The sequence below is a fragment of the Hemiscyllium ocellatum genome, chromosome 7 (assembly GCF_020745735.1).
Source record: "Hemiscyllium ocellatum isolate sHemOce1 chromosome 7, sHemOce1.pat.X.cur, whole genome shotgun sequence".
NCBI lineage: Eukaryota > Metazoa > Chordata > Chondrichthyes > Orectolobiformes > Hemiscylliidae > Hemiscyllium > Hemiscyllium ocellatum.
The window spans coordinates 49,374,726-49,399,875 of record NC_083407.1 but is presented as its reverse complement, the minus strand read 5'-3'; the positions used below and the strand labels follow the sequence as shown (position 1 = coordinate 49,399,875).

General features: G+C 38.9%; 1 protein-coding gene across 2 annotated transcripts in view; it reads left to right on the top strand.

Annotated features, from left to right (window-relative positions):
• Positions 1–10,871: 10,871 nt before the first annotated feature.
• The window catches only part of galnt3 (UDP-N-acetyl-alpha-D-galactosamine:polypeptide N-acetylgalactosaminyltransferase 3 (GalNAc-T3)), a 52,852-nt gene continuing 38,573 nt past the window's right edge, over positions 10,872–25,150 (top strand). The window contains exons 1-5 of one of the 2 annotated variants that reach the window (XM_060827870.1): positions 10,872–11,374; positions 17,205–17,820; positions 19,346–19,518; positions 20,100–20,249; positions 24,518–24,752. In XM_060827870.1, coding sequence (XP_060683853.1) covers positions 17,324–17,820; positions 19,346–19,518; positions 20,100–20,249; positions 24,518–24,752 — 1,055 coding nt within the window. In that variant the 5' untranslated portion in view covers positions 10,872–11,374; positions 17,205–17,323. The remainder of the gene's footprint in view (positions 11,375–17,204; positions 17,821–19,345; positions 19,519–20,099; positions 20,250–24,517; positions 24,753–25,150) is intronic. The other variant, XM_060827871.1, reaches the window with a different exon arrangement.

Sequence of the window (25,150 nt, the reverse complement as noted above, 5' to 3'; positions counted from 1 at the left end):
TATCCATCTGAGTGGCAACTTTCAAAGAGCTATGAACATAGACCCCAAGATCCCTCTGCTCCTCCACCTTACTAAGAACCCTACTGTTAACCCGGTATTCCGCATTCTTATTTGTCCTTCCAAATTGGACAACCTCACACTTGACAGGGTTGAACTCCATCTGCCACTCCTCAGCCCAGTTCAGCATCATATCTAAGTCCCCTTGCAGCCGACAACAGCCGTCCTCACTATCCACAACTCCACCAATTTTCATATCGTCTGCAAATTTACTGACCCACCCTTCGACTCCCTCTTCCAAGTCATTAATAAAAATTACAAACAGCAGAGGACCCAGAACTGATCCCTGCAGAACTCCACTTGTAACTGGGCTCCAGGCTGAATATTTACCATCTACCACCATTCTCTGACTTCGACCGGTTAGCCAGTTCTCTATCCAACTGGTCAAACTTCCCACTATCCCATGCCTCCTGACTTTCCATATAAGCCTACCATGGGGAACCTTACCAAATGCCTTACTAAAATCCATGTACACTACATCCACTGCTCTACCCTCATCCACATGCTTGGTCACCTCCTCAAAGAATTCAATCAGACTTGTAAGGCAAGACCTACCCCTCACAAATCTGTGCTGGCTGACCCTAATCAAGCAGTGTCTTTCCAGATACTCATAAATCCTATCCCTCAGTACCCTTTCCATTACTTTGCCTACCACCGAAGTAAGACTAACTGGCCTATAATTCCCGGGGTTATCCCTATTACCTTTTTTGAACAGGGGCACAACATTCGCCACTCTCCAGTCCCCTGGCACCACCCCCATTGACAATGAAGACAAAAAGATCATTGCCAACAGTTCTGTAATTTCCTCTCTTGCTTCCCACATAATCCTAGGATATATCCCGTCAGGCCTGGAGGACTTGTCTATCCTCAAGTTTTTCAAAATGCCCAACACATCTTCCTACCTAACAAGTATCTCCTCTAGCTTACCAGTCCGTTTCATACTCTCCTCTTCAACAATATGGTCCCTCTCATTTGTTAAATACTGAAGAAAAGTACTCTTTCAAGACCTCTCCTATCTCTTCTGACTCAATACACAGTCTCCCACTACTGTCCTTGATCGGACCTACCCTCGTTCTCGTCATTCTCATGTTTCTCACATACGCATAAAAGGCCTTGGGGTTATCCTTGATCCTACCCGCCAAAGATTTTTCATGCCCTCTCTTAGCTCTCCTAATCCCTTTCTTCAGCTCCCTCCTGGCTATCCTGTATCCCTCCAATGCTCTGTCTGAACCTTGTTTCCTCAACATTATGTAAGCCTCATTCTTCCTCCTTACAAGACATTCAACCTCCCTTGTCAACCAAGGTTCCCTCACACGACCATCTCTTTCCTGAGTTTTTTTTTGAAGAAGTAACAAAGAGGATTGATGAAGACAGAGTGATCTATATGGACTTCAGTGTGCAGATCCATATACATTGCATTATCCTTTGCCATTTCTGCCACCTAAAAATGTACCCTACCACCCATGATATATTTCCCTCCTCTCCCCTAATCTGTTCTCCATAAAGATCATTCCCTCCATGACTCTCTTGTCAGGTCCGTGCCCCCCCACCAACCCACCCTCCCCTCCCAGCACTTTGCCCTGCCACCGCAGGAATTGCAAAACCTGCACCCACACCACCCTCCTTACCTCTGTCTAAGGCCCCAAATGAGCCTTCCACATCCATCAGAGTTTATCTGCATTTCCACACATGTCATTTACTGTATCCGTTGTTCCCGATGCAGTCTCCTCTACATTGAGGGACAGGATGCCTTCTTGCAGAACACTTCAGAGAACATCTCTGGGCACCCGCACCAATCAACCCCACTGCCCTGTGACCGAACACTTCAACTCCCTCTCCCACTCCACCAAGGACACGCAGGTGCTGGGCCTTCTCACCCTTACCACCCAACGCCTGGAGGAAGAATGTCTCATCTTCCGCCTTGTGACCCTTCAACTACACAGCATCAATGTGGATTTCACCAGTTTTCTCATTTCCCCTCCCCCTACCTTATCCCTATTCCAACCTTCCAACTAGGCACTGCCCTCATGACCTGTCCTACCCGTTCATCTTCCTTCCCATCTATCCACTCCACTCTCCTCTCTGATCTATCACCTTTACCCTCACCTTCATCTTCCCATCACACTCTCAGCTACTTTCCCCCTTGCCCCATCCCCTCTCATTTATCTCTTCAACTCCTCGGCTCACAAGCCTCATTCCTGATGAAGGGCTCTTGTCCGAAACGTCGATTCTCCTGCTCTTCAGATGCTGCCTATCCGGCTGTGTTTTTCCAGCACTCCACCCTCGACTCTGATCTCCAGCATCTGCAGTCCTCACTTTCTCCTCTTTACAAACACAATTTGCTCAGGAAATACAATATTGAAATTTTCCTTCAATTAGTCTTTTAGAAGAGCAAACAGGATTCACACTGTACTCAACTAGACAGTTCTTTTCAGAGGTAGCAGAGATAGACTGGGCTGCCATTCCTCACATATTACTTGTTAACCACCCGAAGATCACACATAAACAAGGAACTCTCTAATCCAGTCACTATTTTTTTTTTGAAGTGCACAAATCTTTATTTAATTTCCACCACCAGGAAAAATAGGAATACACCCGAGTGGCCAGTGACAAGCAGTGCCCTTCACATCAAAGAGGGCAATGCTGTGTGATCAAACAGTGAAGGGGAGGGCAGGGACTAAATCAAAATAGTTGGAGGGGGCAATGATGCACTCCACTCCCTGCGGCACCCACCTCTCCCTGAACAACTCCAGGGTGTTGGTGGACACCGCGTGCTCCTTCTCCAAGGACACCCGGGCCCTAACGTATCCAGATGCTATTAATCAAATAGCCATATAGCTCAAGCAGGTGATATCTATTATCTGAAGAACTGAAATCCATGATTTTAAAAAAATGCTTAAGATCCTTTCAATTTTTTTTGTAAACCTGTCTTGGTAAACACAGAGAAATTCAAACCCTTCAATTTTCCCACAACCCTAAAAAATTCAATCCTCAATCAAATATTCAATAATCATTTTCATAACAGTACAAAGACAAGCTTGTTTTAAGTGGACTGGAAAATAGGTTAGAAAGTAAGATGATAAAGATGCAGTGCCAGACATTTAAGGAAACATTTCATAACTCTCAACTAATATCTATTCTAGTGAGAAAGGAAGATTTCACAAGAAGGCTAAACTATCTTTGACTAACTAAGGAATTTAGGATTGTAATAAATTTAAATAAACTAGGGACAATTCTACAAAGGTTTGGAGTATCCCAGAAGACTGGGAATATTTTAGAAACCAGTAAAACATGCTTTTAGTTAAAATCACGACAATGGATTTTGGACAGGCAAAATTTAGGATTGCAATAAATTTAAATAAATGGACTATTCTACAAAGATTTGTCATAGCCCAGAAGACTGGGACTATTTTAGAAACCAATAAAGCATGATTAGATGAAAAAAAAACAGAAAGAAATTGGAATGTAAGAGAAGATTAGCAAGAAATATGAACAATAGACAGGAAAAGTTTTTTACAAGTATAGAAAAAGGAAGAGCAGTATGTAAAAAGGCTGGTGAGTATTGGCCCCATTGAGGGTGAGGCTGCTAAAATAATAATGGAAACAGGGCAAATGGCAGAGTCCATGAAAACGTTTTTTTGTAGAAGGCACAAAGAGTATCTCAAAAATAGTAACTTGTGGTTACAAGTAAAAAGGAGGGAGGAAATTTTAAAAATTCATGATCAGTAGAGAAAAAGCTTAACAGCCAAAATAATGGAATCAAAGCCTGATAAGTCCCCAGGACCTAATGGTCTCTGTTACAGGTTCTTAGAAAACATTGGGTACATTGATAGTAGATGCATTGTTCATAAACTTCCAAAATTCCACTAATTCTGGAAAGAGCTCAAAGGATTAGAAAAATTAAGTGTAACACAGTGACACAAAAACAAGCAGCTTGACAAACTACAGGAATTATAGGCATGCTGGTATAATATTCAGAAAATGTATGAAACCTTCAAAAAGGTGGTAGGAGCAAGACACTTGGAAAATCATCATACAATCAGGGCCAGTGTCAATATGGTGTTGTGATGTGAAAATCATGGTTGATAATTTATCAGGTTTTATTTTCAATGTGTAACAAGAAGGGTGTGTTTTGTTGTGTGGTTTTATGCCCTCATTCAAGGGTTTGTGTTCAAGATGGAGACAAGAGCTATATTCATTATAATATTTTGTGTGCATATTAATACTAAATGCTAAAATATGTGGTAATCAGAGATACACCGGTCTCTTATCTATTACATTTTTGAAAGACCATTCCATAACCTCTATTGCCTAGTAAGTTCTATTTTATCCACATGCTTCTCTGCACACGTTTCTGACTTCTTCATGTTCTCACTTTTTTCTAACTCTGTCTATACTATGCTACCTATGCTCAGTGATGAGCTTCATTGCAATGGTGTTCCACGGGTCTAAAACCCTCACATCATATGGCTGCAAATGTAGAGTATTTAGACATCAAAAGACATTCCAGAAAATGCTACATAACAGGTTACCACAGAAGATGAGAGTTACGGTGTTTAATGTACATTAATAATGATAAAGGATTGGCTAACTCATCAGAAACAAAAACTGGATAAGCATATTGTTTTCGGGTTGAAACTGTAACTAGTAGAGTGCCACAATGATCAGTTCTGGGGCCTCAACTATTCAATATGAGGAGTATTCAGTGAGCACGGATAATGGGTGAGTGAGACTTAATGTGAGGAAAGGTACTAGTAGCACAGTTTTGGAAGGCTACAAATTTATGCAAGGAAGAATGTGGGAGACCAATAAGGAGGGCAATGGAATAATAAAGTCAAGTCAATAGAGAAATGAGTTAGAGTGTGAACAGTAGATGAGTAGATGAGGGAGCTATGTTTTCATTTTCTTCTAATTTTGCAATTTCCCTGCATGAATAAAGATACTGTTCCTCCTGTCTTGATTTTAGTCATTCTGGAATAGTCTATATCCCATGATATTGAATTCATTTCATTTTTGAAATTAATCTGTTTCTGTAATGTTTTCAGCAATAATTCCTATTGATACATTGTTCTCCAGCTCATCTTTTATGCACATCTGCTATTCAGGTTTATGTATTTGATAGTCCTATATGTTTAGTTAACAGTTTTAGTTTTTAAAGCATAAAATGCTGGAAACACTCAGCAGGCTGGGTAGCGTAAGTGAAGGCAGAAACATAGACTTTTAGCAGTATCTGATTCTCAGTTAAAAATCACACACCAGGTTTTAGTCCAATAGATTTATGTGGAAGCACTAGCTTTCGGAGCACTGATCCTTCATCAGGTGGTTGACACCCACCTGATGTCCAACACTGACACTTCCAAATCATATTTGATTCTTGTTTGTTTGTTTGGAGTGTTTGGTTTTTGTTTAATTTTTTTGTTTTTTGTTTAATTAAGCCCGAGGTGAGTAATGTGAGAATAATAATCCAGTGGAACTAACAAAACAAAATCTGTAAATAAGGGAGAACAAGTTTAGATACAATAAGAACAAAGCTTTTTGACCATGAAGCAAAAAGAATCAAATACTCTAAAGGTTGCATTTGCTGACATACACTGTTGGAAATTTTCATTGTACTGTTGGTGTCAGCAGACACTTCATTTTACTTACCTATACACAAAACTCTTCCCTCTTCATATTTAGTTTAGATAAGTATTTTATAATAGTAGCCATCTTTCCAGATCCTGCTTGGTTAATATTCAACCCAGTTATCTTATATCATCCTACTTTTATCTCAGATACCTATTAATAAATTACAATAATACTGACACCAACTTGCTCCTTATTCATCCTATACATCAATTTGCAAATGCTTTCTAAAAGTGGCAATGGATATACAACATTTTTCATAATTTCTAGACATTATCCTTGATCCTACCTTTTCGCATATTTGAATGTATGCCACCTCATTGAGCTTACTAAATAATAAACTCAATTTTCCTGTCAATCTCTTAACCTTTTTGACTCCCTTGACAATGAATCATATCACTCAGCCTTAAAAATATTCACTAACCCTGCTTCACAGCTTTCTGGGGAACTGAATTTTACAGGCAAACAACCACCTGGGATTAAAACAAAACCTCACTCCTGACAATAGTGATTCAGCATTTACTTTTAAACTAGTTGTAGTTTCTCCCACAAGGGGAAATATGCTGTCAGTATTCATCTTTCAACAAGATCACCTCTTATTTTTCAAAAGTCCTATGGATATATTGTAACCTTTCCTCATAAAATAACCCCATTCATTCCAGAAAACAACTGAGTGAAGCTTTTCTGAAATGCTTCTGATTATATATCAGACAATATCAGGGCAGCACAGTGGCTAGCACAGTTGTCTCACAGCATCAGGGACCCGGGTTCGATTCCAGCCATGAGTGACTGTCTGTGTGAAGTTTGCATATTCTCCCTGTGTCTGTGTGGGTTTCCTCTGGGTGCTCCGGTTTCTTCCCACAGGTCCAAAGATGTGTAGGTTATGTGTATTGGCCATGCTAAATTGCCCATAGTATCCGGGGACATGCAGGCGAACTTGGTTAGCTGAGGTGAATGCAGGGTTTACTGGGATGGGGTGGGCCTGTGTGGAATGCTCTTCAAAGGATCGGTGTGGACTTAATGGGCTGAATGGCCTACTTTCCTCAAGTAAAGAGATCAAAACTGCAAGTGGTGCTCAAGATTGGTCTCACTAATGCCCTATACCATTGTGACAAATATTCTGAACCTTTATAATGAGCAACACGGTGGCTCAGTGTTTAGCACTGCTGCTTCACAGTGCCAGACACCTGGGTTTGATTCCAGCTTTGGGTCTGTCCATGTGGAGTTTGCACATTCTCTCTGTGTCTGCCTGGGTTTCCCCTCCCACAGTCCAAAGATGTACAGATAAGGTGGATTGGCCCTGCTAAGCTGCCATAGTATCCAGAGTTGTGCAGGCTAGGTGGATTAGTCATGGGAAATACAGGGTTTAGGGTGGGGGAGGTCTGAGTAGGATGGCTCTTTGGAGGGTTGGTGTGGACTTGAAGGACCAAATGGTCTGCTTCCACACAAAGGATTTTATGGTTCTATTCCATTTCCCTTACAATAAACAACGACATTCCATTTGCCTTCCTAATAATAACTTGCCATAACTAACTTCACATGATTCATGTACTAACACACAAAGACTTCTCAATACTGCAGAGTTAAGTAATATACAGTTTTCTATTCTTTCTGTCAAGGTGGGCGAGTTCCGTCTTTCCACAGTATACTCTACCTGCCAATTTTTTTCTAAACTCACATCTAGGAGTTCAAGATATTACTTTGAATTGAATTATCGTGATGCATTATTTCTCAGCATTTCAATTAGGTGGTGACTCATTAAAGTCTGTCTTTTTAAGAGAGAGGTTTTAGGTTGCGTGGTAAATATGGTCAAACTATGACAGAGAGATAAAAGACCAAATGGCTACTTGGAATTCGATTCAGAATTTGGTGCGTGGGGAACAGACTTGCTGAGCAGTGGGTGCCATGAACATAGGGAGAATGCACTTCTTTATGAACAATTGCCATTAGGGATTGTGTCTCAACATCAATTCTTGGTCAAGAACATCTATGTTGATAAGCACATTGATTACAGACCAGTCAGTTTAATTTCAGTGTTTCTTGAAACAATTATATTGGATAAGAATTAATAATCACATGAAAAATTGTGGGTTATTTAGGAAGAATCAGCAAAGATGTTTTAGGGGTAAATCATGTTTAACTATCTTGCTCGAGATTTCTTGAAGCAGTTACTAAGAGAGTTGATTTAGGTAATGTTGTTGATGCAGTATACATGGACTTCCAAAAGGGATTGAATACAATGTTATATAACACATTTGTGTGGGAGGTTTTGGCTCATGGAATAAATGCGACAGTATCAACATGGATACAAAATTGACTGAGGGATAGGAAACAGAAGCAAGAGTAATGGAGGAAGATCTGTAGAAGAACTTGTCAGGGGTTAGTTTTGGGATCTTCACTTTTCCTGATATATACTAATGATATAGAGCTTGGTGTGCCGGGGATGATTTTCAAGTTTGAGGGTGATACAAACCTTGGAAGCATTGTAAACTGTGAGGAGACCAGTGTAAAACTACAAAAGGACATCAGCAAGTTCACTGAATTGATCGAGAGCTACTGGATGGCATCTTATCCAGGAACTGTGAGGTGATTTTGGTAGACAGAACATGGAGATATAATTAAAGTAAAGAACACGACCCTGAAGGGTGTGCGGAACCAGTGAAACCTGGCTGTATGTGTGCTTAGATCATTTAAGGTGGACAAGTAGAGAGAGCATTTAATAAAGTATATGGCATTGTAGGCTTCATTAACAGAGGCACAGAATAAAGAAATTATGCTGACTTGTATAAGGCACAAGAAGATCTCAGCTGGAACATTATGTACAGTTCTGGGTGTCACACTATGGGGAGGATGTGAATGCATTGGAGAGAGTTCAGAAAAGATTATCTGAGAATGTTTCCAGGAATAAGACAATTCAGTTGTGAGGAAAGGTTGAATAAGTTAGGAATGTGTTCCTTATAGAGGAGAAAAGTTGAGAAATTTAATACAAGCTTTGAACATCATGAATGGCTTGGACAGAGTAGATAGGGAGAAACAGTTCCCATTCTGAAAACAGTTGAAAACCAGAGGGCATGATTTTAAAATGTTTGCAAAAGAAGCAAATGTGAGTTGAGTAAAAATGCTTTTTCACACATAGTTAAGCTCAATGGAGAGCTAGGAGATGTGGCAGAGACAAATTAAAGTGACACATTCAAGAGAGCACTAGATAATAATTTAAATAGAAACAATATTCTGCATTATGGGGAAAAGGCAGTGTAGTGATTGTAACCAGATCATCCAGTTGGTCCTCTTAGAATATGAGTTCCCTGACTGGGGCTGTTAATCTAGTCCAATCAGGGAACCCTAGCTGACAGATAATAAGGGTGAGTGTCAGAGATACCACCACTCTGGTGCCTGAGGCAGTACTAAAATCAATGTGTAAATAAAGGGTGACCCGGTAATGGGATACCAGCCTCTCTGAAGTTATTTCAGGCAGGAAAATAGTATTAAGTCATTATGCTTGTTGAGAGAGGTAATGTAGACAAGTTGGGCCGAATAGCCTCCTTTGGCACTATAACAATCCAGTGATTGTGTGATTTGAAATTGAATCTGCTGTACATATTCCTGTCATCATTTACTGAGCACAAAACTTTATCAATTTGACTAATCAGAGTCCTGAAGAAAAGCTTTGTGACAAAATGTTAATTTCTGAAATCTTCATTTTAGGTATAGATTGTTATGTAAATTAATGTAACAGGAGGAAGGATGCCATTAGACTTGAAAAGGTTCAGAAAAGATTTACAAGGATGTTGCCTGCGTTGGAGGATTTGAGTTGTAGGGAGAGGCTGAATAGGCTGGGTCTGTTTTCCCTGGAAATTCAGAGGTTGAGGGATGACCTGATAGAGGGATATAAAATCATGAGGTGCATGGATGGAGGGAGTAGTCAAAGTCTTTTCCCCAGGTTAGGGGAGTCCAAAACTAGAGGGCATAAGTTTAAGGTGAGAGGGACAAGATATAAAAAGGGACATAATGGGCAATGTTTTCATGCAGAGGGTGATGTGTGTATGGAATAAGCTGCCAGAGGAAGTGGAGGAGGCTGGTAAAATTACAACATTTCAAAGGCATCTGGATAGGTATATGAATAGGAAGGGTTTAAAGGGATATGGGCCAAATGTTGGCAAATGCGACTAGATCAATTTAGGATATCTGGTTGACATGGACTATATGGACACAAGGGTATCTTTCCGTGCCGAATATCTCTATAACTCTATGAGGAGACATTTTCCATCTATCGGATTTCGGAACGTAAAAGAACGTTAACGTTAAATGAAATGGACAACGTGATTCCGAGAAGCTGGTTTAGACAGATCGAAACTGCTGTCTCCAGGTAACCCGTATCCTATTGCTGTGGTTAGATCAAAAATACAACAGCGGGAGAGCGGAACTAGTGTTTTCAATCATGATCTTAAAATCTCGCCTACTTTTTGTAGCTTTGAAGTGGAGCTAGTGTGGCTAACTCGCATTTGCCAATGTACCAGTGTGTGGAATTTTACGCAAAAGAATGACACTTTGGTTTTCAGGGCGTTTTTGAAACATTGCATCGAGTCCTCTGGATTTACGAACTGTTTGTGATCCAAAGATAATGCAGTTTGAAAACTAGTTTCGTTTTAAAACTAGTGATGCACAAAGGGGGGAAATACAATTAGTCCACAACGTACAATAAAAATGGTAAACCTTTGCAGAGATTGTTGGAACGACCGTGGAATGTGTCTGTGACTTTTGAGTAATTGCCGGGGGCCTGGGTAAGGTGCTCTCCCCTCTTGGATTTTCATCCCGGGACTTGGCTGAATACTGCACGTGGTCGCTGTATGAGCGACAGCCAGAGCAGTGGATGTGGAGGTGCCCGTGTTGGGACTGGGGCGCACAGAGTTAAAAAATCACCCAACTCCCGGAGCAGCGCCGCGCTTTCTCCATCCACCTCTCCGCTGCGGACCCTTTCAATCTCCCCCACTCTCCAAATAAAATCCCCAGCGTGTTTTTTGCAGCTGGACGCCGGTGATGATGCGGATGTGATAACTCCCTCTGCACAAGGGAGGCTGCAGGTCCCTTTAAATCCCCGGGGAGCCCGGGGCGAGCTCACCTGGAGTCCCGGGCTGGCGCATGCGCACGCCTTCCTGCCTGCCTTCCCACCTGGGTGTGCACACCTGTTTCCAACGAGGCGGAAGTTGGTGCTGAGAGTGCGGAGGGCCAGGTTCAGGTGGCGCGGGGGTGCAAGCGGCTCCCTGCACCCGGTTGTTGTGTTGGTTCGCGTTGCAGGCGGGCTCGAGGTGACAAATGTCTGACCCTGGAATCGGGAACTGTAGTGCCCTGGGCTCCGCAGGGGATGAAAGCTGACTTACTTCATTCTAAATCCCACTGCATTTTCAAATTGGCGAGTTCATCACTTTCTGAACGTTGACTGCATTGCTGTTTGTTTTTGTTTGGGCGAGGGGTCTACTCTTCATGCATCTGGGTCACATCCAAGCCAGACCAGGACAAGACAGACGATTTTCTGCCCTAAAAAGGGGTATTAAATCAAATGGGAGAGAACAGTTCGCTAAGTACTCCGTGCAGTCTCTTCCACTGTGTTGGGGTTGTTTAGGGTTGACGACCCAGCTCAGGTTTTCTTTCATTCGTTGAAAGTTATCGAAGTTCTTTAATCAACAAGTGTGTGGTAAGTCCACTTTTTCCTTCGTTCGTTAAGCAATAGTGTGATTTTTATTTAAATACAGACACATTTGATTTTAAGAAAGTATTAGAAATTCTCCAGGAGTTGAATATGACGTGTCAGGATTGATTCCGCGTGACCGTACTTTTGTTCAACTTCCACGTTGCTGTCATGATAATTGTAAAATTGTTATTTGGAGTCCGGAAGTTGTGAGCGACATTGGATTTGACGTTATTGGAGAATAACTGGAAACAAAGGAAAGTTCTTACGTACCAGATTATGACTAAACTGAGAGTTCACGGTGAAGCCCTGCCTCTACTGTAGTCACATTTGAGACTAAGGAAAATCACTGTGGGAGGCTAGTTGTCATAGCGTCAAGATGTTAGTCCATAAATTTCTCAGGATAATATCCTTGATCCGGCTATTTCTCAGTCATAGTCCGCTGTCTGCTCATGACTATACAAACATGAATCATGAGAGGAAGGTGGTGGCGTTGTAATGACATCACTGGACTAATAATTCAGAGATCTGGGAATTTGAATTTGGGTTCAAATTTGTACATGGCTGACGGTGAGTTTGAATTCACTAATATCGGAAATTAGTTTAATAGTAACCAGGTGAACAATTTCAATTGTTATAAACCCATTTGGTTCACTAATGCCCTTTTTTTAGGGTAGAAAATCTTCTGTCCTGGTCTGGCTTGAATGTGACCCAGATGCTTAGCAATTAGATTGGTGACTTTTTAAAAGGACTTTAAAAAGACATTGTTAAAAGTGTGGCACTGGAAAACCACAACCTATCAGGCAGCATCTGAGGAGCAAGAAAGTAGAAGTTTCAAGCATAAGCTCTTCATCAGGAAAGCAAGGACTGGCAATAAATTAATGAATGTTTAAAAAAGGCCATTCAGTCCCTGAGTGTACTGTTGCATTACCCAATGAGATCATGACCGATCTGATTACTCCATGTTCCTTCCTAGCCTGATAACCGTTCAGTCTTTTGATTATTAAGAATGAAAACTCCTCTGCCTTAAAACTATTTGCTACCTTTTTGAAGAAAAATAGCAGACATGAAAGGTTGGCTAAATAGGATTCAGATATGTACTTCATTGTCAGTTTTATTTCATCTTGCACAAAACTTCAATCTCACTGATTACTTGATCCTTATATAATCACTTGCACACTCATTCAAGTTCTCACCCAATTATCCCTTAACTAACATGACCATCCATGTTCCCTTGTTCCAGTTTAGTCAGGGTATGCCTACCAGACCTTCCTAGATGATGTGGAGTGGAAGGAGATGCAGAGAGTTTGGGTGAGAGTTTGGGTGACAGCCAGGCAGAATGAGTGGGGCTTGAGGGATGTAGGGAAGATTAGTTGCTAGTTGTTATACTGCAAAGTCAGTCCAAAGGAGTAGTATGGGTGATAAGTTCCAAGATGAGGTCTGTGGAGATTGCAAGAGAGGAATAACAGGAATCTGTAACCTTGTCATTCTGTGCTCAACTCCCTCTTAAATAAGTGCTGGAAATTTTGAAGGTGATTAAAGATCAAGTTTAAAAATTTAGGAAGATATAATATTTGAGGAAAGTCGGGGGAATAATGATGATAGGACAGAAGACTTATTGGCATAGCAAGAAAGAAAGGGATACAAATGATCAATCCAAGAAACAGTTGTGATCTCCATAAAATGAAGAAATGGACTACAATGATTTTTGTACAGGAGCTACACTGAAATAATGAAATGATCACGAACTCAGCAGTGATGGGCAATGGCCTGTCAGTCAGATATGTTACTGTACTAATTAAGCAATGCATGAGCAGATCAGAAACACCGCAGACTTATTTAATGTTGCAATTATGATGAAGTTTTGTAACATATTACTTTGAACCTTGGTTTCTGAACTAAAGTCTCTGATTTTTATTTCTATGAAGGTGACTTTTTTTTTCTTTGAAGGATCAAAAACTCTTCACTGTTCTGATGACTCTTCATCAGACCCAAAACGTGAACTCGGCTTTCTCCCAACAGATGCTGCCAGACCTGCTCAGTCATGAAAGCAATTTGTATTTTTGTTTTGGATTATAAACCTGAACTTGTAAGGATAGCATAAAATAAAAAGAAACCATTTTGTACCATAATAACCAATGATATTATTACATTATTGAATAATTTGTACTAGTCAAAATTTAATTACTGTTCATGAAGTCTTTTTTTTTAAATTGAAGACTTTCTCATTCTCCTCTTCCTTGTTGCTCCTGTGTTCCCTCAGCTGAAATCCCATGTCATGGAGTGCCATTCTTGACTTTTTTTTCAATTTGGGGAAATTGTTCAAAGTTCTTAATCTGAGTGTATATATGTTTCACAGATACCTTTTATTTGCAATATGTTCCATTGTTAATTATGCACAGTGGCTAATGTTACTACCAATAGGTTGCATTGTCTTCCAGATTTTTAAAGTTAAAAATCACACAACACCAGTTTGTAGTCCAACTGGTTTATTTGGAAGGACTAGCTTTTGGAGCGCTGCACCTTCGTCAGGTGATTGTGGAGTATAAGATCGTAAGACACGGTATTGACAGCAAAACTTTGCGTGGTTTTCTCTGGTTTCTTCACAAGATGTGCAGGTTAGATGGATTGGCTATGCTAAGTTGCTCATAGTGTCCAGGATGCGCAGGCTAGGTGAGTTAGCCATAGGAAATAGGTGGGCTGCTCCTTGGAGGGTTAGTGTTTTCTCAATGGGCCAAATGGGCTGCATCCACACTGCAAGGATTCCATAATTGATTGGCAAGTGGACTTGTGCTGGTAAAGGCATTGTTCTTGAGGATGTGGCAATTAATGATGATTGATAGTTAAGAGGCCATTACCCTGAAAAAAACCGGTAAATAGCTGTCGCTTGTTTTGTTGAGTATGTGTAAAGAGCTCAGTGTGTCAATATCTGTAGCTTTGAGCATGCGTGTTGCTGTGTGAACCTAACAAAAAATCCCATATTTATCGTCCAGCATAATTCTTCGCACACTCAGTATTATCATGTAGATGTTGTCCAATTGCAGAATTGCATCTAATGTTGGATAGTGGTTGCAAGTTTTGCAAATGCAGGTTAGTTGGATACAATGTTATCAGCAGCTGCTACCTCAAAGCAAAATTTGTCTATCTGCAATGTGCATGAGGTAGATTAGGTCAATCAAGTCTCTTTTCATACAATATTAGTGTTGCTTTTCCTTTTGAATTGATATTCTTGTGAACTGTCCTAATGAGTGCAAGCCAAAATGCTTCAGAAAAATGGTTTTCAAGTAATACTGTAATATCAGTTGACCTTTCAATGTTTTTGCTAACGAACACATGTTTCTTAGATGCTGACCCCAACCTGCTAATGTCACATATGGAGCATCTGGGTCAAACTCAAAACCAGTAAGGCTTCTATAGCTGTTGCTCTTGACTCTATTTTATTTAAATGCTTTGCATCTACTTATTTTCTAACAGCCATATTGTGTCAAAGTATCCTAGGACAACTTTTCAATCATAGCATAGACCTGCACATCACTATGTAGGTTCACAAGGTCAATTCCTGGAATGGCGGGACTATCTTATGTTGAAAAATTGGAGCAACTGGGCTTCTATACCCTTGTTTAGAAGACTGAGGGGGGATCTGATTGAGACATATAAGATTATTAAAGGATTGGACACTCTTGAGGCAGGAAACATGTTTCTGCTGATGGGTGAGTCCCAAACCAGAGGACACAACTTGAAAATAAGGGGTAGACCATTTAGGACAGAAATGGACAGAGAGTGGTGGCTGTGTGGAATGCTCTGCCCCAGAAGGCAGTGGAGGCCCAGTCTCTGGATTTGTTTAAGAAAGAGTTGGATAGAGCTCTCAAGGATAGTGGAATCAAGGGTTATGGAGATAAGGCAGGAACAGGATACTGATTAAGAATGATCAGCCATGATCATAATGAATGGTGGTGCAGGCTCGAAGGGCAGAATGACCTATTCCTATATCTATTGTCTATTGTCGAGCACAGTGTAGGCAATCTCAGAACAGATTATACTAGACTAGAAAGATTGAGAACACCTGGAAGATAAAGTTTCATTGGAAAAATACTAAGCTACGACATCAGAACTTGTTACATCTAAGGTTATCATATAAAGCTGTAATAATGTAATTTGAAGTCTAAAACTAAATATATTTCTTTCCTTTGCTTCCTTCTTGACTAGTTAGTCTTGGATGCAGCCTTTCATAATGTGCCATCAAACACCATGATAAAAGATGCCCTGAGTGAGCTTGCATTCTTTATTTTCAGTTTTGAATTGCATTGGTTGAGATTTAGAGTTGAGGGTGAGTTGCTGGAAAAGCACAGCCAGTCAGGCAGCTTCCGAGGAGCTGGAAAATCGATGTTTCATGCCGGAGCCCTTCATCAGGAATGAGGCTGGGAGCCTTAGGATGGAGGGATAAATTGGATGTGGGTGGGGCTGGGGAGAAGTTAGCTGAGGTAGCTTGGTTGAGATTTCAGTCTTACTTTGGTATGTTTGCCAATGGACTGGAAATTGGGTGTATTTTTATATCCATGAAATAAATTACCAATTCCAGGAATCAAAAATAATGGCCTAGAATCTGCTAGGTACCTCCCATTAGTTAGACATATGCACTTCCACTCTTTCTTAAAAATGTTACTGCTGCAAATTGTTCACGACTAGTGGGAAGGCTTGTCCTATGGTTCCCATTATATTCAAAGCATAATAGCTTAGAAAATACAGGCACCAGAGTGAAAAGTTAAACTTTATTGCACAACTCACTCCCTAGGAGGAAAAAAGTGGAAACTGATGAATGATTTTGAAAAATGTGCATTTGAATGAGTAAACTTGCAGGGCTACAGGGATGGAGTTAGAGAGTGGAACTGACTTGGATTGCTCTACAGAGTTACTGTAGATACAATGGACCAAATAGTCCACTCACCTAATAAAAAGAAACAGCAAATACCGGAGAACCTAAGCAGGTGTAGCAGTATCTGGAGAGAGGAACAGAGTTAATAATGATTCTTTTTCAGGACAGTCTACTCCTGTTGTAATGACTCAATGGCTAATACTCTATATTTCATTGAATGAACATCACTAACTGTGCCAAGCTCTCATTGCAAGCTCTAAATGCTTACATTAATGTGAGGTCACTTTAGCTTTTTTGCTAGTGCATATCTGTTGCCCTCACACATTGCAATTTCTTAGATAAATTTCTCTTCACTCTATATCAAATTTTACTCTCTTTTGCTTTAGTAACAATTGGAATAGTAATTATGGATTCAGGGTGCATTTTATAAGGTGCATAATTTTTCCAGTAGTTTGGCGACTGTCTTTATTACAAATCACTTTACAGGATATACTGAGTCGTTTGGTCATGTACAGGATATGTGATTCTCTTGACTGAAGTTTTTAATCCAAAATGCTGCTGATTCCAAAATTAGTGGGAAAAGCTTTTTAGATTTAGTGACAGAAGCATTAAACTTAAAATACTTTTTAAAAGGCAATAAATCTGAGGAATTATGACTTAAAATTTTATTTTTTCAAAATTTGTGGAAGTGAGCAATTTTATTAAGTTTCATGATTTATTAAACATGCTGTATCTCTTGCAGGTAAGGCAATATGTAATGTTAAGAGAAAGAGCTTTGAAAAGTTCCCTTTGTCTCCATGTCTGCCTCTTCACAGATAGTAATGGATTGATTGTCGATTTTTTTTTTGTTTTACAAATCATTTCTAGGAGTCATAACTTACACTTCTATCTGGAAAAAATGACAAATATTCATTAGTCTGAATTTGTTCTGCATGATATTTACTGTTGCTTTCTATTTTTCAGAATTACAATTTTACTACCTCATATAAATTTGAGAGAGAGACCCTTTGCTGCAGTGAGCTGGATATTCTTCTGGTACTTAAAAGCAACATTGCTGGTGTTGATTTTATTTTCTAGCAATCATGCCTGTAGTTAGAAGACTCTTAAGAAAACGATACTTGCCCTGGAAACTTGTACTTGTAGCTCTTGTGTTTATTACATTTATATTTCTGATGCATAGGGAAGTAGTTGGGACTACTACACAAGAGCCATGGTTGAAAGAAATGGTAGTAAAGAAAGATAAAGTGTTGAACATGATGATGGGAGCAGTGAACAATCTAAGAGACTCTATTCCAAAAATGCAAATTCGAGCACCTATCAGACAGCAAGACTCAACAGACATCAAAAAGCCTTGTTTGCCAGGATATTACACAGCAGTAGAATTGAAACCTTTTATGGAACGGCCACCTGAGGATTCAAATGCTCCCGGAGCTTCTGGCAAGCCATTTCACACTGATAATCTCTCCCCTGAGGAACAGAAGGAAAAAGATCAAGGAAATGAAAAACACTGCTTCAATGCTTTTGCAAGTGACCGAATTTCTTTACACAGAGGCCTTGGACCTGACACACGACCACCTGAGTATGTTTTAAAATTTGCATGTGATTTAAAGTAATCCATTATTTTTGTGAAGTCAGCATTCCCAATTGAATGTAAATGCAATTGAAACAATTTAGAATTCATTTGTAATTATTATAAGGTGAACATGTGAACAAAAAACATTTTAGAATGCTCTGGAACTGCAAATTTACATTATTGTCATATGAGCATTGATTTACAGTGTAAATTAAAAGGCGGGATCCAGCCTCAGTGTATTGATAGGGATTAAAATTCACTGGAGGTGGTAATCTCTGATCTCTACCCAAAGTGTAAATGCAGCACGGAATTGAATTTGGTTTACTAAAATGTCCTAATATATTTTAATGTAAGTGTTTTACAATACCGATAGTTTTCTCCCTGGTCTCTAAATACTCCAATTTTTTTTGAAAGGCCTGTCTACCATTGCATATGTTCAGAGATATGAAGAGCTCTCTCAATATCTATAGTTCTAACTGACAGAAGTTAACCACTGGATTTTACCCAAGTGCAAGCTGAATTACAGCTATTGGTATTGTACTGGTGGCTGCAGTTAAACAATCCAATGTGTAATCCTCAAATATAATTTAATCGCCTTTTTATCAAAGTTCAGAAAATTTTCAGAATTAATATTATGCGAAGGGCTTATAATGTGATGTGTTGATTGAGAATAAAGATTTTAAAATAACTCAATTCATAATAACATTGATTTATGGAGTTGGATTTCTAACAACAACCATGAAGCATAAGCAATTGACTTTACACATTGTAAAGTGTTCCAGTTTGCATAATAACTTAAAGAATTGTCGTTATATGTGCACTCTTTAAATAAGAATTTGTCAGTTTTAACAAAGTTGCATTCTATTACTTGGCATATTCATGAACTGTTAGGGCATTGTTAGCATTCTGTTACTGTGCAGCAACTGCACATTTAGTTTTGACTTAAACACCAGAAAAAGATGTATGTTTATTTCCATAAAGCATCCAAATGTAACACACTCCTGAATAAATGTTGTTTTCATTAGTGTAAAATGCATAACATTGTCTCCAATACAAATATATGGACATCTAGTGCTGAATGCTGGCTGTCTCAATATTTTCACATTAGAAATGAAGGGAAGTTTGGATGCTGAACATTTTTGTTCTAATTGTAAAAGTATTTAATATGTAATTTAGTATAATTTTGAAGGTTACAAACATTGTTGACCTATAATTTCTAATCATTGCATAGAACATAAGTTTCAAATTTAGCAAAATTTCATCATTATCTAGTATTGTATGCCAATTACGCTGAAATGTTCAATGAGAAATTAAGTAAATTAACTATTCATTTAGTAGCTTCTGAGCATAATTTGTAGAGATTGCTTCAAAATTACATATACTAAACTTTTTTTGCAGTTATGCTTGATATAGAAGTAAAATAAATCCAATAAAGGCATCATAGTTTTAAATATATAGCTAAGAATGGCATTTTGTCGTCATAAATTTCACTAAATCTTCCAAGTCTTTTCTGAAATGTTTTTCTGTCCAGATGCATTGAGCAGAAATTTAAGCGTTGTCCGCCCCTGCCTACTACTAGTGTGATTATAGTATTTCACAATGAAGCTTGGTCTACTCTACTCCGAACTGTGTTCAGTGTAATGCATACTTCACCTGCTATATTTTTGAAGGAGATAATTATGGTGGATGATGCAAGTACAGATGGTAAGTACAAGCTACCATCAATATTCTTTCTTGTGAGTGATAAAAATGAAGTATTTTTGTGGTATCTGTTTAGTTCCAGAATTTTCAATGTGTGTACATTAAGTTCTTAAAATATTTTAGTATAAATGTAAAAAGTGTCAAATCTTTTGAGTACATCTTAAAAATATGAGTGAATACTTTGGGATTAACTTTTAAGTATTCACATTAATTTACTCTTTCAATTACCATTTATGTCACAATATAGTCAAACACTGACATTGAGAAACAAAAAGGTTTGATATGAAGTAAAAAAATTGTATTACATATGAAGTTAGGGTAAGTGCCCTCCTTGATAGTTTGCTCATATCATTTTTGCATCTGTTCAGAAACTGATTAATTGGGAGAGAGTATTTTAATTTTTTTTGTTAAAATAATAAATTTCTTTCCTTATGTGCTCTTAGAATCACGAGAAACAACTTTGGACGCTAATCAAATGTCCTTGTTCAGTGCGTCAGTGTTGATTTCTTAATTTTATTTAACTGATTATGTCCTTTTACATTTCATATACAACTATTTCAGAAAACTAATGTTTCTATCTCCAGATTACTTAAAGGATCAATTAGATAATTATGTGAAGCCATTTCAAATAGTTAAAGTTGTTCGGCAGCGGGAAAGGAAGGGATTAATCACTGCAAGGTTGCTAGGAGCCTCAATAGCAACAGGAGAGGTCCTGACTTTCTTGGATGCACACTGTAAGTTGACTAGTTTTGATATTTGGAGAAGTGGTTGGTTATTATTCACAAAATTGTGATATAAGCGTCAACTTTTTGGAAAAACTAAATTAGCAATTGAAGTGTGTGTTTGTTGAGTCTATTCCTTCTAAGAAGTGCATAACCTTCTACCGACTTTTATTTAACAGATATTATGATGCAATATAATATTATTGTTTTCTTATTAGACTAGTCATTCAGAGACCAACAGTAATTACCTGGGAAGATGAATTCAAATATCACTATGACAGCTACAGAAAATGAATCAGTTAGTTATTTAAGTCTGAAAAAGCACTAGAGATGATAAAATTCAAATTCAGTAAGGGTCTGAAATTTGAAGCCAACCAAATGGCAACCACGTAATGGCTGTTGATTTTTTGAGAAATTCCCATCAGCTTTACTTATGTTCTAAGAAAAGGAAATCTGTCATTCTTTCTTGGTGTGGCCTATTTGTGACTTCAGACCCACAGTAATATAGTTGATACCGGACTGCCCTCTGAAGGGCCTAGCAAGCCACCCAGTTCAAGGTAATTGAAGGATGAGTGATAAATGCTTCCTTGCCCAAACAGTAACTCCCATTTCAGAATCCCTACAATGTCGATAGAGGTCATTCGGCCTATTGAGTCTGTACTGACCCTCTGAAAAGCATCCCACCCCTATTCCTGTAGCCCTTCATTAATCATGGTTAATCCACCTAACCCGGAGAACCCTGGACATTGGACAACTTAGCATAGTCAATCCACCTAACCTATACATCCTTGGACTATGAGGAAAGTGGCTCTGGATGTAGGTTTGCTCACTGAGATCGAAGGTTGTTTTCAGATATTCTGTCATCATACTAGGTAACATATTCAGTGAGTTTCCAAATGAGGCACTGATGGTGTAGCCCACTTTCTATTTATATGTTTGAGTTTCCTTGGGTTGGTGTTGTCAAACATTATATAGAAAGCAGGCTACATCATCATTCAGGGGCTCACTGAAGATGTTACCTAGTACCTCAACCTGAGCTATAAATCTTCTCAAAATTCACTGGGAAAGTGAAGCACCCAGTGGAAACCCATGCGGACACAGGGAGAACATACAGACTTGACATAGATAGTCAGCCAGAATTGAACCTGGCATGCTAACAACTGAGTTGCCCTGCTACCCATTGACACTGAATAAATAATAAAGAAAATGGCTGGAATCTATAATGAATCCACTGAATTGTCATAAAAATCCACTAATACCCTTTTTTTAAAGAAAGGAAATCTGACATCATCCAATATGGCAGTTTTCAGATCCACTGCACATTAGTTCATTTGTAACTGAAGTGGACTAACAAGCTACTTAATTGTATAGTGATTAGAAATAAACATATGTCTTGTCTGGGACATTTGCATCCCATGATGAATGTGAGAACAATTTCCTGAAGTAAGTTCGAGGCCACACTGAGCTATCACAGTTAATTTGTTTACTGGCAACTATGATCTTTGCAATTGTTTCCAAAAATACACGAGGTAAATAAATGCAAATATTAAAATTAATAGGTGAGAATGAAAATTCATAAGTCGTCTGAAAACAATTTGAATTAATGATTGACCTAATTGACTATATTTATTCTTTTAATCTACATCATCACTGCTACTTAAATATTACCTACAATGCTGAAGGAACATGATACTTATTGAAGTGGCCTCATACTTCACATAAGTGAAAGATATTGAAAAAAATTGGATTTATTAGAGATCAAATGCAAAATTATATTCAATGGAAGATTTAACTTTTTTAAAAATCATTTTTGTTCACTGTAAGCTAGGTTGAAATCATTTACATAAATGATTTGGATGTGAATATAGGAAGTATGGTTAGTATGTTTGCAGATGGCATCAAAATTTGTGGTGTATTGGAAAGTGAAGAAGGTTATCTCAGAGTATAGGAGGAGCTTGATCAGATGGACTGATGAGTAGCCATTGGAGTTTAATTTAGATAAATCTGAGGTTTTGTGTTTTGGTGCAAATCAGTGCAGGACTTAAAGCTAGTGTCCTGAAGAGTGGCCAAACCAAGAGACCTAGGAGTACAGGTCTGTAGTTCCTTGAAATTAAAGTTGCAGATAGTGAAGAAGGCCTTTGGTATGCTTGCCTTTATTGGTCAGCAGATTGAATATAGGAGTTGGGATGTCATTTTGCAGCTGTACAGGACCTTGTTAAGCCACTTTTGGAATACTGCATTCAATTTCTAATATCTCTACTATAGGAAGGATGTTGTGAAGCTTGAAAGGGTTTAGAAAAGATCTACAAGGATGTTGCTGAGGTTGGAGCTAAAGGGAGAGACTGAATAGACTGGGGCTATTATCCCTGGACAACTGGAGGCTGAGGGGTATCCTTTATTGAGACTTATAAAATCACAAAAGGCATGTATATAATGAATAGCCAAAGTCTTTTCCCCTGGGTAGGGGAGTCTAAAACTGGAGGACATAGGTTTAAAGTGAGAGGGGAAAGATATAAAAAGGATCTTAGGGCAACATTTTCAGGCAGGGGTGGTTGTTGTTGGAATGGGCTGCCAGGGGAAGTGGTGGAGGCTGGTACAATTACAGTATTTAAAAGGAATCTGGATTGGTATATGAATAGGAAGGGTTTGGAGGGATGTGGGCCAGGTGCTGGCAAATGGGACTAGATTAATTTAGAAAACATGTTCAGTATGGACAAGTCGGACCAAAAGGTGTCTCGCCATGCTGTATGGCTTTGAGTTAGCATGACGTCATCATGACTGACACATATGTTTAAAAATTCTTTTGAAGCGGTAATGAGCAAGTTAGACAAAGGATAGCCAGTCGATGTGATAAATGTGGATTTCCAGAAGTCCTTTGACAAGGTGCCACACAGGAGGCTACTAAATAAGAGCCCATGAAGTTGTGTATAATGTATTGGTATGGATAGAGGATTGGCTGACTGGCACAAGTCAAAGTAGTATAAAGGGATTTTTTTTAAGGTGGCAGATGGTAACTAGTGGAGCTCTCAGGGGTTACTGTTGGACAACAACGATTCACATATACATTAGCAACCTTGATGAAAGAACTCTGGGCACTGTTGCTAAATTTGCAGACAAAACAAGTGGTGGGATAGGTATTGATGAGGAAGCAGGTAGGCTGCAGAATGACTTGGATGGGCTGGGAGAGTAGGCAAACAAGTGACAGATGGAATACAATGGGCAAGTTTAAAGTTACGCACTTTGGTAGGAAGAATAGAAGCAAAGACTATTTTCTAAATGGGAAAGGCTTTGGGAATCTGATCTACATGGGTTTTTGGTGTACTAATCCAGGACAATCTTAAGGTTAGCAGGCAGGTTCAGTTGGCAGTTAGGAAGGTAAATAAATTGTTGGCATTCCTTTTGGGAGAGCTAGAATACAAGGGCAGAGACTTATTACTGAAGCTGTATAAGGCCCTGGTCAGACTGAATTTGGAATATTGTCAGCAGTTTTCAAACCCATATCTGAGGAAGCATATGCTGGCCTTGGAGGGAGTTCAGAGGCGGTTTATGATATTGAACCCAGGAACGAAAATGCTTGTCATATAGGGATTCTATGGAGTTGAGGATTGGAAATTGGAAGGGATCTCATTGAAATATACAGAATATTGAGAGGCCTGGAAGGAATGGGCATCGAGAAGATTTTTACACCAGTAGGAGAGACCAGGATTGAGGCCACAGCCTCCGAGTGAAGGGATGACCTTTAGAACTGAAATGAGGTAGAATTTCTTCAGCCAGAGGGTGATTTAATCTGTAGAACTCATTGCGGTGGAGGCTAAATTGTTGGATGTATTTAGCACAGGTCAGTTCTTGATTACTTTCATTAGGGTTAGAGGTTATGTCAAAAAGGCAGGAAAATGGGGTTGAGAAAATTTTATCAGCCATGATGGATTCAATGGGCTGAATAGCCTGATTCTACTCCTATGCCTTATGGTTAATCCAATCCAAAGAAAAATACAAAGGGAGTACATATATATTGTAAGTCTACTCCCCCTCCCCAAATTGAGCAATTATTGTGAATACCTGTAGTGGAAACCAAACAAATGTGAATCTTATACTATTCATTTAAAAACAATAGTGAGCAATGAAGCAATTTTCAGCTAATTTGGTTTGATTTGGTAATTAGATGGCTTAAAATGCACATTTGTATCAGGACAACTGGAATTATTGAATTCCGCCAGTTCTTTACCTAGAATCGATGCAGCACAAACTTTAATATGATCAAAAGTTTTTTTTTCTGTTAGGTGAATGCTTCAATGGTTGGTTGGAACCTTTGTTGAGCAGAATAGCTGAGAATTATACAGCTGTGGTGAGTCCTGATATCACGAGCATTGATCTCAATACATTTGAAGTAGCAAAACCAAATCCATATGGACAAAATCATAACCGAGGTAATTTTGATTGGAGTCTGTCATTTGGATGGGAACCCCTTCCTGACCATGAGAAAAAGAGGAGAAAAGATGAAACTTATCCTATCAAGTAAGTATATACTTCCAAAACACTCTGGTAATAATTATATTAACAAACCTATGATACAAGAGTATTAAAGTAAAATATTCTGACAGATGTCAGTCAGTCCGTCATTGCAAGGTAATTGAGATTGTCATAGCATAGGAAGTTCTTTTTCTCTTAATGATAACAGAATACCTAAACATTAGATAATATGAATTTATGGTATGATTAGAAACAAAAATTGGGAAACCTAAATGACAACATACATTGTTAATTTTGTTAAGCAAAATTCCAAGGATAGTGAAAATTGCAAATGTATGGCTGAAACCAATTTTCAAGATTTTATGCAGCAGTGTAGAAACAAATTAATGCCAGCAACTACTGGATGGATTAACGGGGCTTTGAAAAGTAATAGGAAAGTGTAT